Source organism: Lathamus discolor, chromosome 5 (genome assembly GCF_037157495.1).
Source record: "Lathamus discolor isolate bLatDis1 chromosome 5, bLatDis1.hap1, whole genome shotgun sequence".
Lineage (NCBI taxonomy): Eukaryota > Metazoa > Chordata > Aves > Psittaciformes > Psittacidae > Lathamus > Lathamus discolor.
The window spans coordinates 81490760-81504112 of NC_088888.1; the positions used below are offsets into that span (position 1 = coordinate 81490760).

Genomic DNA, 13353 nt, shown 5'->3' on the forward strand with positions numbered 1-13353 from the left:
TACAAAAGATTCAAATGAGCAAGACTTCAATATGACAATATGACTACATGTAGGGGAGAAGAGGAAGGAATTTTAAACTCTTTAGTTTTATACAGGATAACTGAACTCCATCATCAACTCCTCTTCCTGAATACATTTCGCAAAGAAAAAGGGAAAAATATTTATAAAATTTTAGATGGATGTAAATGTCGTCTATTTCATTTTAGCCACTGTATTTTATTCAGCAATGCATTATTTTCCTCTCTACAAATAAGACAAGTTTTTCATTGCAGTGAGGCTGAAGCACATGGATCCGATGTTCTAATGCATAAACTGCTATCCTTTACCTATTTCAGATACGCAGAAAAAGGAATTATTAAATCCTTGTTTAATACTAAGAATGTAAAGCAGCAACAGTTTACTTAATCCACAAGCAGCTGTTTTGTATTTGTGCACAACAGCATTTTTACAATATGATATATAGGGAATTTTACAAATATGACCGAGTCTTCCTCTACTGAAGGAAGGCTGTGCTCATTCTAGACTAACATACATCCATGCCTGACTTCAAATTTGAAATCATGTATCTCTTACAGGAAAAGAAGAAAAAAAGTAAATCCCAAACTTCTTAGATCTGAGCTAAACCCTTTAGTTCTTCATATTACAAATCCTTTTGCTGCATCACGTACTTCTTAATCTTTTTTAATTCTTCAGTAAACTCATTTGAGCTACAGCTGAGTGCTCATTCCAGTGCTGGGTATAATCCTCCCCACCATTCAGGCAGTTGGCACATGCTGTACACAGTCCTTCACCTTTCAAATTACCCCTCTGAGACAGAAATTATCCCATCTTTTACAGAACATCACACATTTTGCAAAGTGAATGAATGCGGAGTATTCACATTTAGCATACACGGCCAGTCTTTTTTTGAATGCCAGATGGTTTCAGCTTCCTCCACTGAAGTCCACATCTTGCTCATTCTCTCCTGTGTAGTCCCTTGTATTTGTGGACCCAATCCTTTTATCTTTGTTGTATCAAAAGGCTAGCAACAGTAGCTGCTTGATACAGCAAAGTACAAATGGATTGTTTTCAAACACAATTATGATCAGGTAACCTGCTATAAAAATGCTAAAGAATACCAGGATAGACTGAAAATTTCCCATTCCCCTCCCTAGTTACTCACAGGAGGTCCTGGTGGTCCTGGTTTTCCTGGGGGGCCTGGTTTTCCACGTCTTCCCTGGAAATAAAAAAGAACAACAGACACTTACAAATGCCATAACTAATGACTGATTTGGAATAAGAATTCTGTCTAAGAAAAGATATATTGCTTTGCTTATTTGTAAAAAATTCAAAACCTATCCAAAATGAACACTCTATCAGTCATTGCAAATACTTTTAGGATTGTTTATAATAATAATTATGACAAACTATATTTGCATCAGTGGAACATTTAATGTCACATTTTAAAACTATGTCTCAAATGTGAGTGTACAGGGATAGGGCTATAAACAGAGCATGTTGATGAGGTGCAAAGAAATCACATTTTATCTGAATACACCACAGCTTGGGATGTTAAACCGTGCTGCAGTAGTCACCCCGACTTGCACAGTAAATACATATGCACAATATAACCCACTTAACAAACACCTTCTCCAGGATATAACAAGCAGAAAAGTCAGAGATTTATTTGCAAAAACAATTCACCTTCTTCATGCAATTACTACCATATGTGTATATAATGCACATGCAAAATCATTTGCATTAAAAGGTCCATAAAAGTCTACTTAAGTTAATGGAAAACTTTCCACTCAGATTCTAAAAATCATGCACATGTAACTATTAATTTTTTTTAGTACAGAGCTGAACTGAACAACTGCTGTTTTCACATACGCTTTTTTTTAGCAAGATCAACATAAAAATGGAAGTAATTTACAGTAATTTACATCTTTATTGCCAAACTGAAATCTGATGCACGCTTTCTAGAAACAACAGCTGAGAACAGCTAACACCTAGGTGAGATGGCAAAAAAAAAAATAAATTAAGTATATCCATTAAGACTAAATTTTCCCCTTGCATATGGTAAATGTAAATTAACAAAAAGCATTACGGAGATGTCCTGGTGAAAACTTGGCTTGAGAAGTTAAAAAATGAAAATGCTTGCTGACAGCTCACAATTAGCACATAGGGGTATTTCTGTAAGCTATGGTGCCTCCTGCTAAGCCTCCTTCTGTGTTTTATTAAATGGCAATCTCAGACAAACTACAGAAGTAATCTAAGGAACAGAAAGTGAAATCTCAGCTTCCCTCTTTACAGGTGAGAGCATTGATCTACAGGAAATCAACACTCAATGCTCTGCCTTTCATTAATCTTCATCTGTGCTGAGGGGAAACAAGATGATGACAGTAAGGGTAGAAAATCCCTCTTCCTCCCTCCTGTAGCTCACCAGGGCAGTGAGCTTGCAGAGGCATTTAGATGTCTGGCATAGACACTAGGGACTCTCCTGAGAAGCAAGACTTCAAGCCCTTCAAATTGAAGAACCACACAGGGTTGTGAGGATGTGTTTCATTCACTAGGCTGTGCCACATAACTACACTACCACTGTGGTTGTACGAAGGTCCTTAGTCAGTCAGTGTGTTTTAAGGGCAGTGTGAAAAAAAAAAAAATTATTACCTCAGCATATTTAGAGTGACAAATTCTTGGGTCTTAACTAGCTGAGATATACATTATGTGCTGAGCTGGTTAATCCCACCAGTACTCGCACATGCAGGGCTGTAACTAGGGCAGCATAGGGCAAATTTTCAGAACCAACATGTGGTCCTAGGAGCCTCCACTGGGCTCAAGGCTATACTGCTACTTACTACCCAGCCCCAGCGTGTTCTCTGCTGTGTTGGTAACACTGTCCACACAGCCCTGTGATGAGGCCCAGCTGGGAACCCACCTGGGGTAGGGGCAGCCCACAAAAAAAATAGTTGTTTCTGACTTTGATCAGCTCATTGATGCAGTTCACTGGGCAAGCAAGTAGACTGACAGAAGGCACAGTACTGGAAAAGGCACACATGCAAAATAAAAAGGGGCTGTTAGCTAGATCCAGACTTTCAGACTGATCTTTACTTCAGAAATACAGATGGAAACTAGTATTTCCTGGCTTTTTTGAAAACCAGTGCACTTTACTTAGTATGAAAAATGGATTGAGAAGTAATGATGTAAGTAGTAAACAAATATAAATTGTTTCATACTTTTAAAATAGCCCCTCTGAGTTATAATGATCTACACTGTTGACTTCTTGAAGCACCTTCCTTTTCCTGTTTGGACGTATTTAAAGTATACTGAGGATGACACTTAAAATCTCAGCAGTCTAAACAAAGTATCAAGGAAGTGTCAGGAGGAAGAAGGCAGAGCTTTGACTGGCAGACACAACTGTGAACGAGGTGTTAATTACACAGGAAAACATGAAATACGCTGGGAAGGCAATTTTATCTCTATTTACAAGATGAGCTAAAATGTGATTTATAACATGTTACAAAACCAAAACTTCACAAACTTTCTGAGAAGTCAGTTAAAAAAATAAAATAATCAGGGTAGTTATTTTTCACTGTCATTTGTGAACTACCAGAACACCTACTAGGCGAAACACAGAAGAAACACACTTGCCTACCTTTTATGCAATGATTATGTTATTAGTCATTATACTATGCGTCATGTGTAACGAAAACCTGTAGAACAATCACACAGGTTGGCATGAAGCATCAGCTTCAGTTTAGGAACAATAGTCCTTTTTTTTTTTTCCTACAAGTACCCTTTTAATTTTAAGATGGAAATACATAAAAGGCCACTACCTTTCAGCAATGCCTTTCAGAGAGAGATTTAAATGTTTGGGATACACACAGCTCCACCTACTTGCCAGCATTCATGCTTACTATGACTTCCTAGCATCAGTATGGAAAAAATTAAAATATATACTATAGTAAGAGTGTAAGTAAAGTAGTTTATGTTTTTGTTTAGGATAATTAAAACAATTAGAAGAATATTTTTGATAAGCCCATTTTGGCATTGCCTTGAGCAGACCATTATCCAGACTGTGACTAAATACTTAGTTTGATTCTCAGTCTTCCTTCTGGCAAGAAAGAAGTGAAAACATCTTGGTGTCCTCTCTGATTCATAAAGTAGGCTTAGCAGAGAGCCACAGTTCCCATCTCCTTCTCAGAAGCAGGTCTTAGCAGCCCCACAAGAGCTGTGCTCGCTGTCATACAGCTGTCTCTGGGGAGGCAGCTGGCACAGGAGGCCCATTACCTTTATTTAGTTGAGTTCACTGCAAATATTGAGGCTATTAAACCACTTCTAGGCATTACATACTTCTTTTGACTAAATAAAAAAATGCAATACTATTTTCACTAACTTAAAAGAGACGGTGTCAACAAGTTGTCTAATGCTACTTAGAATAATAACCAATGGAAACCAAAACAGTTGCTGGTTATTTCCTTTATGGTGCATACATTTTTTTTCTTTTCATAATGTGGTAAGAAGTTGCTTAAATGTTACTAATATTGACCCTCGACTTATGGAATGCCTGCCCTTAACAAACTCGGCAGTCGGCTACTTTCTTCTTTTCCATAGGAAAGACGTCACACAATACACACACAAATGGCTCCACAACTGCTAGGTTAGCGGCAGGAAGGACAAAATATTAAAAATAAATGAGATTATAGGCTTCAGCAAACCCCAGCTGAGTGCTTAGCTGAAGTGCGTGGTCAACTGCACTCTTTGTTATACTCTCTTCCTTTACTCTTTCTGTTAATCAAAAAAACTTGATGAGCTTTGCTTTACATCAGATTGAAAACTGTTGAGAAGAAAGGCTCTGTGCATCCTTCCATAAGCTTGTGCTCTGAATCTGGCTGCTGCCCCTGGGCACTGCTGCAGGTCCAAAACACAATGCAAGAATTCAGTCTACATTGTAACCCCCTGCTGTATCACGTTGCATCCCTATATTCGCATATCTCTAAATATAGAAGAGTAAAATGGCTAATCCCAATGTCTAAAAATAAGATCTGGATTATTTTAGGATAAAAGTCAAGCAGAGTTATGTAGGGATGCTGACCTGATTTATGGAATTAATAATTTAAAGAACCCACACTTGAATATGAAGGGAAAAGTTCTTAGAATAAGCCTGTGTGAATTTTCAAGCAAAAATGCTAATTAACAGTTCCTCAAACACATCATCACATTTCAAAACAGGAACCAGTTCTAGAGGAAGTAGGAAGCTGGGCATTAAAACCTTAACTACTGTAGTTATTATGCAAGATTAATGAGGCTTATGTAACTCCTTTGCCAAGCTAAACTAAGATTCTCTTGAATAATTCTCAAAAGCAAACTGATGAAGGGACAGATACACCTGAAGAAGGCAGGTGGAAAGTAAAGATCCCCATCTTAGCGGGCCCAACTCATGGACACCCCACCAGCCTCTTGGGCACCTAAACACACTATGCAAGTGGAGCTCTGGGCATTTAAAAGATTTTCTCTAGATGACCTAAGGTGACACCAAGCAGCCAGACAAGTCCCAGTACCTATGCTAATTCAGAGTACAGAAAAAAGTGTTTCCTTTGTCTCAGTCCTCCAAGATGATATGCCTCGTTAAAATAAACTTACCAGTTTTCCTTCTCTGTCTGCAGTCACAACCCAGTGGTTGTGACTGGTAGTTCACCTGGAGCTTGCAGAGCTCCAACCAACTCTAACACAGAGGAAACCCAGCCCAAAGCTGGTGACAGCCCTCTGCTCTGTGTTTTACCAGAAAAACCTTGCCACACTGCCACTTTAGGGGAGTGAAGGCAGACACCACGTGATGCTATCAGTAAGAAAGTCAGTTCAAAAACTAGAATCTGAAAATTAATCACAAAAATCAGAGGAATCGCCCATCCAACCCAGTTGCTCAACAGTGCACATCTACTTATTTGTTGTGGGATAGCAGAAAGTTATCCAGGATCCCAATCAACTATTTTATAGATCACAAAGTAAAAATTTCAAATCTACAACAAATGTGCAGCATGAATACAAAGTCATTACTTTCTATCATGTATTTAGTAAAAAACTTGGCAATTTTTAAAGAGAAATTTAAGCATCTGACTTTACAACTGCTGTTAACAATAATGTCATTAACTTTGGTAGTGTCACAATTGCACAAGTTTGGGTTTTTTAATACTTAGAAATCCTATAGTTTGAACATTCTCCTTGTTAAATTCAAAATCTATATTGCAGTCAATGACACAATTTTAACTTCAGTAAAATAGCATTAGGACTTGACTGCAGAATTCCTTCTTCAATCCTATTATACTTGGCCTTGAGGATGTATTATGGTAACCAGTGTATGGTAACCACTCTGTACTACATGTTAAACCTGAATAAAGTCATAGGAAATAAGGCCAGAAGGCAGGAAATAAAGCTTTTTGCAGATAACAAATGAAAAATCTGTCCCTCATATCCCACTAAGGCCTTTCACAGAAACATGGCTCACAAGAATACAGTACTGAGACTGTAATCCCCTGTTTTGGAAGAGAAGTCACTAGGGAGCTCCCAGCTAATGCAGAAGCATTCTTGCGCTCAAATGTGGTTTCCAATTTTAGGAATGATTTTCAGTAAGCTCTAGTTTCTTTATTTTGGTATTAATAAAATGATAAGAGGTAGCACCTAGCCAGACTGTATAATATTATACAAATGCATTTAACAAACACACAAAAAAAGTTCTTAAAACAGGCATAGCAGTGCCAAGTAATCAAATGCCACAGTCAAATTTGCCAACAAATCCCTATACAAAATCCATCACAATTTTTCAAGTATATTCACAGAAGTGCATTTTGAATTAAAAATAGCTTGTAGAATTTTTTCAACTACATTTAGATATTTTTATAATGAACACCTTAATTTTTAAGTATAGGAAATTTCATATTCTCTCATTTGTTACACGTTTTACTAAGGGACATTAAAAAACCCGCTGATAATAGAGTATTTGGAAGGCAACCTGAAAATTCCAAATGAGATCTTAAAAGTGAAATAATTTCTGCTATTCCTTTAAAAGTTGGATTGTAATTTCTTCAGTGGGAAATAACAAATTAAAAAATGATACAAGTCTTTACCAGTTGAAAAAATCTGTCTTCAACATTCTAAATTACAACCCTTTTCATCCCAAAGAGGGGGGAAAAAATAATATTTTTTTTTTTTTAAGCTGCAACCTACCTTACTGGTTATCTACTTTGCTTTATAAGGCAGAAACATTCTGGAGAAAAACTGAAAATTATCTCCCTCTTCTACATTAAACATTTTTAGACTATTAAATACCCGAGTGAAGGAACATATAGCATTCCATCTTGAAGATAAAATCTGAAGCTTTACATACTTAAAACCAACTTACATCAAAGTCAGGAAGGACTGAGAAGATGAAAAGAGATTCCAAAATTCCAGAGTTGTAGCTATGAAAAATACTGTTCGTACCGTGTCAGGAACCTGACCTACTGTGGAGTAATTATCATTGCTCTGTAAAGCTTGCTTTACAATTGGTTGAATATCACATTTACTCACTGAACTAGAACACAGATTATGTCAAAGAAATATTTAGGTTCTATAAACCAGATAAATGCAATCTGAATTTAAATTAATTTTGATGTCACTCTAAATAATTATGTTAAGAAAAATCTAACAGCTCCCTGCCCATGTATTTACTTAGGAAGAATTTCCACTGTGTCATAATAAATTTATTTAGTCATGCTTGATAAAAATCTTGCAATCTCAGAGAGTAAACTGATCATTAACATAAGGCAAATACTGCAACTTCACAAGGTGCCTCCAAACAAGCAATTTTAGTCAAATCAATGCTGAAACACTAGATATAATAACCCAAAGGACTCTTGGTCTCATGATGTGTTTAATGTATTGCTAAGATAATGTTAAAATAACTTCCTCTTAAGTGAAGTATTTGGTATTATAAACACAACAATTGGAAATAAGGAAGTTATTTCAAAAATATTTACTTCAAGACACCTGCTATCTCCCAAGGAATACAGAGCTAAGAATATGGCTGTGGTATCATAGACAGATTTGTAAATGTTTGAACTGAATTCATCACTAGAACCAGGGAAATCACCACAGTGGAGAACCAGTTTGTTTAAATATATATGAAACAAACAAAAAAAAAACCCATTCTACTAATCCATAAAATGAAGTTGTTGGCAGCTACGCTGAGAATAAGCTAGAGCTAGTTAAACAAAAATCACGGAATCATCTTGGCTGGAAGTGACCACTTGAGATCATGCAGCACAATCGCCCTCCTCAAGCAGGATCAATTGTCCAGGACTGTGTCAATTGACTTCTGAATATCTCCACAGATTGTGACTCTACAACCTCTCTGGGCAACCTGTATCAGTATTTGATCACTTCCACAATAGGGACGTGTTTTCTTTTGTTCAGATAGAATTTCCTGGTTTTCCACTTGTTTTCATTGCCTCCTGTCCTGTCACTGGCTATTAGTGAGGAGAATTTGTCTCCCTCTTCATTCCCTCACATCAGGTATTTATACACACTAAGATCTGCCCTGAGTCTTCTCTTCTCCAGACTGAAGAGTCACAGCTCTCTCAGACTCTCCTTTTCTGAAAGATGCTGTAGTCCCTTTAATCCACTTTGTGATCCTGTGCTAGACCCATGTCAGTAAGTCCATGTCTTTCTTGACACGGTCTAACCAGTGCTGCTCAAAGGGGAATGATATCTCCCCTGATCTGCTAGCAATGTTCTTCCAAATTCATCCCAGGATACTGTTGGCCTTATTTCGCCATGAGGGTGCATTGCTGGCTCATGGTCTGCTTGCTGTTCAGCAGGGTCTCGTCCACAAAGCTTCTTCCCAGACAGCTTGCTTCCAGCGTATACTGATACCTGGGGTTATTCCTCCCTAGATGCAGAATTCTGCATTTCTCCTTGTTGAACTTGATGTGATTCCTCTTGCCCCATTTCTCTGCTACTTTCTGTCTCATCTGTTACATAATTAATAAAGATTCTGGACAGTACTGGCTTTGGTATTGAGCTCTGGGGTACACCACTGGTGATTTGTCTCCAGCTGGAATTTGTGCCACTAATCACAACCCTCTGGGTCCAGTTGTTCAGCTGGCTTTCAATCCACTTTACTGTCCACTTATCTAAATTGTACTTTGTCAGCTTGTCTATGAAGCTGACAAGATGAAGTTATGGGAGAACTTCAAAGGCTTTGCTGAAATTGAGGTCAACAACATTCACCGCTCACCTCTCATTCATCAAGCTAGTGATTTCATTATAGAAGGCATTGTAATTGGTCAAGCATAATTTCCCCTTCATAAATCCATGCAGACTATCACAATCACCTTCCTGTCCTTCATGTGTTTGGAAATGGTTTCCAGGAGGATTTCCTGTATCACAGTCCCAGGGATTGAGGTGAGGCTGACTGGCCTGTGGTTCCCTAGATCTTCCTTCTTGAAAAGACAAATTATCTTTGCTCTCATCTAGTCTTCAGGAACTTCTCCCTGTCACCATGACCATTCAAAGATAATCAAGAGTGGCCTTGCAGTGACATCAGCCACCTCCCTCTGCACTTCTGGATGCAACCCATCAGGCCGCATAGACTTACAGAGCTGTGTCCTCCATCTGAAGATGCCTGAAGAAGCAAACAGCTACTTCAGTAGTGCCTGGGTCCTCTGCTTTGTGACCATGAACTTTAAGGACATGCATGCTGGACAGAGAACATTTGCTGGCTTCTTTGTACCCTTCTGCATAAACTCCTGTGCAACCTCCTGCACATGTACTGGCTGCATCTGTTATCACTGTATAAACTGCCACATCATCTGGCTGTTATATAGTCCTCTTCCTGGCATGGGCTAAAAGGGTGCTTAACCCTCTCTAAACAGGGGTCAGCTAGAACAAAGGCTGCAGATATCTGTTGATCAAGGACAGCTGATTGAGTTGATCAGAAGTTGCTACAGATACCTTTACCTTAGCCTTACCTGGAAGCAGCAGGCATTCTCAGTTTCCTCAGGTTTCCCAGAAGTGCCCAAATCCCAGAAAACAGTTCCCAGATGATCAAGAAGGTATCAAGATAACTTCAGAGAAGCAGAAACTGCTGCACAAACTGCTCTGTATGCTAGCTGCATGCTGGGCCTGGCTCTTCAGTAGGCCAACTGAGAATGAAAAATTACTGTTTCTAGATTTCACAGTATTGCTGTCCAACAAAGTCGCTTTGATGCTTCACATGAAGAGAATTTTTTGAATTCGCTAAAATATTATATTAAAAATTAATTTTCAGAAAAAATAGTATTAATAAAAAATGCATAAAGTTCAGGGAAAATCCCTGCTACAAAAATATCTAAGTGAAATTAATCATTAATTTTTTAAATCTTTGAAATTATGTTTTGGAAATATAAATTTCACTTCACTGGAAAAATCTGCAGTCTATAATACTAAGTAGTAGGAATTTTTTTAAGATAGTACAGCAACATGGCAAAATTATTTGAAGACTTCAGAAAATTCTTGACATGGGGAGCTGAAGAAACTCAGTTAAATAATCTCAAAACCAGACGAAACAGTGATTTGATTATATAGAGAAAAAAACTTTAAATATCTCTTTAATGTACAGCAGACATTAAAAAAAAAAGATCCAACAAACAAACAGTTGTTGGAGGCTTAAGATACATGTCCAAGTGTAAAATAAAAAGCACATTTTGAAATGTGGGACTGACAACACTGGAAGGAAGAAATCAAGGAGACTTGTGAAGTCTCAGTTGTTGTCTTTCAGGTGGAAACTACTTCTGTGAAAGATATGTTTAAGTGTAGAAATACTGAGAAAAATAATGAAGTCTTACATAATGCAGGAAGCCAGGAAAATGGTGTAGCTGCCCACTGTGGTTTAAATCCCATGCACTGCTAGGTGAGCACCCAATCTTCCTATTTTTTGTTGGTCTGTAATATTTGGCCAGGGACTTTTCTGACTAATTATGTTCTGAAGCTCCTGATGTCATTCTGAGCACTGATGTAATGGTATCAAGTTGCTGCAGCAGTAACATGCTGTTTTGAATGCCTGAAGCCAGAAAGAGGGACACTGAAAAATTCCATATGACATAGTGCCCACAGAATGGGCAAACATTTCTCATTGAGGAATGCAGAAAACAGAATGAGTAGCTGTTCCTACTAGACTACTTCTCCCAGTGATCGGAACTAAAACCAAAGGCTCTTACGTACCATTTAACTGAACCTAAAAAATTATACAAAATCGCTAGTGGTAGACCAAGGAGAAACACTGTCCTTTCAGAAGAGCAGCAAAGATTTGAGGACTCCTGGCACCCACAGGAAAACACAATGTTGGCTAACACATGAGTGGAAGTGGTTATCATGTCAAAAGGAGAACCGTAAGGGAAGTACCTGCTCAAACTAATTTCACTCAGGATAATGTTATAACATAGACAACCTTTAAGTGAGTGCTGTATATGTCTTCAGGTTGGTTGAAGAATCAGTTTGCTGTGTGGTCTCTAGATATGGCCAGATTATCATGCATCTACCATTTCTTTTGCCATGTAACTGTCCACAGTGCATTTATTGGACAACAAATAATTATCCCCCCTTTACTCTTGAAACAAATAACCCAGAGTCATCATCTGTGATATTGTAAATTTGTGCTTGCAAGATAATTTCACATACATGCCAGTAAGAACTTTAAGGTTAGCATAACTTTGAACTAAAAATCTACAGTCGCATTTAACTTTATGTTTATTATAATTATGCAATGAGATATAACTCTACTTGCTGTATTTCTGTATCATTATATGTATTTTTGCTATGTAATTTCTGAGTCAGATTATTCCTGTGAAGTCTAACATTAGCCTTCTTTGAGTTTTTGACAATATCAACATTCACACTGTTAATTTTCGTAAGTTCCTTGTATCCTGCTTTAATGTGTGATGAGAGGTCTATACCTCACACACTTATTGATTCTCCTCTCAACTCCTTGTTAACCTAAGCCTAATTTTAAAAACACTTAAAAATGTTCCTGAGGTGAGGGGGGATTAAAACTCTATATAACAAATCCTACACCTGGGTCAGAGCAATCCCAGGCACAGCTACAGACTGGGCAAAGAAGAGATTCAGAGTGGCCCTGCAGAGAAGGACTTGGGGGTGCTGGTCGATGAGAAAATGAACATGAGCTGGCTTCAGTGTGCACTCGCAGCCCAGAAAGCCAAACATATCCTGGGCTGCATCAAAAGGAGCGTGACCAGCAGGTTGAAGGAGGTGATCCTGCCCCTCTTCTCTGCTCGTGAGACCTCACCTGGAGTATTGTGTAAAGTTCTGGTGTCCTCAACATAAAAAGGACATGGAACTGTTGGAACCAGTTCAGAGGAGGGCCATGAGGATGATCAGGGGACTGGAGCACCTCCCCTATGAAGATAGGCTGAGAAGGTTGGGGCTATTCAGGCTGGAGAAGAGGAGGCTGTGTGGGGACCTAATAGCAGCCTTCCAGTACTCTTCATCAGGGATTGTGGTGACAGGACAAGGGGTAATGGGTTAAAACTTAAACAGGGGAAGTTTAGACTGGAGATAAGGAGGAAATTCTTTCTTGTTAGGGTGGTGAGACACTGGAATCAGTTGCCCAGGGAGGTTGTGAGTGCTCCATCCCTGGCGGTGTTCAAGGCCAGGTTGGATGAAGCCTTGTGTGGGATGGTTTAGTGTGAGGTGTCCCTGCCCATGGCAGGGGGGTTGGAACTAGATGATCTTGAGGTCCTTTCCTACTCTGACTATTCTATGATTCTATGATTCTAAATATGATGCAAAAGGAAAGTTTTAAAACCATTCATGTTCTTGAAATGTGGCATCCAACTTGAATAGATACTTTCAAATGGTTTGGAATGGTTTTGGTTGGGTTTGTTTGTTTGTTTGTTTGTTTCCTAATATGTTATAGTTGCAGACTGCAAAATGGACACAAGATCACTTTTAGGTCTGAACAATATATTGAAGAAAAATCATCAGTTACACGCTCAATATTATGCTTTAACCTTCAAAAGACAGTCCATGACAAAACCAATAACTTCATAATATTGTGAAAGATTTGGAGAATCTGCTGGAAGTAGAACAGAGGAACACGACATCCATAATCAAATAAAATAGAATATTTAATGGCCATTACATGTGCACCGTCCTGTTTGCCATTAAATAGAGCAGAGATCTTGTTACGAACAGTATGCTATTGCGTAATTAAATGTATTGGAAATGAAATACACATGGGAGCTGAATTAAGATTGCAAACTATGTTATGCTTTCGTGGGAGTGGCCAGTAGAAAGAATATTGTTTTGAGCATCTCACTGGTAGAAAGATAAAGACAGACG

The 13353-nt window shown here is 38.3% G+C and overlaps 1 protein-coding gene across 2 annotated transcripts in view; it reads right to left on the reverse strand.

Moving 5' to 3' along the window:
• Window positions 1-13353, reverse strand: part of COL19A1 (collagen type XIX alpha 1 chain) — a 181385-nt gene that overhangs the window by 63254 nt on the left and 104778 nt on the right. For both annotated transcript variants that reach the window (XM_065681451.1, XM_065681452.1), the window contains exon 17: window positions 1163-1216. In XM_065681451.1, coding sequence (XP_065537523.1) covers window positions 1163-1216 — 54 coding nt within the window. The remainder of the gene's footprint in view (window positions 1-1162; window positions 1217-13353) is intronic.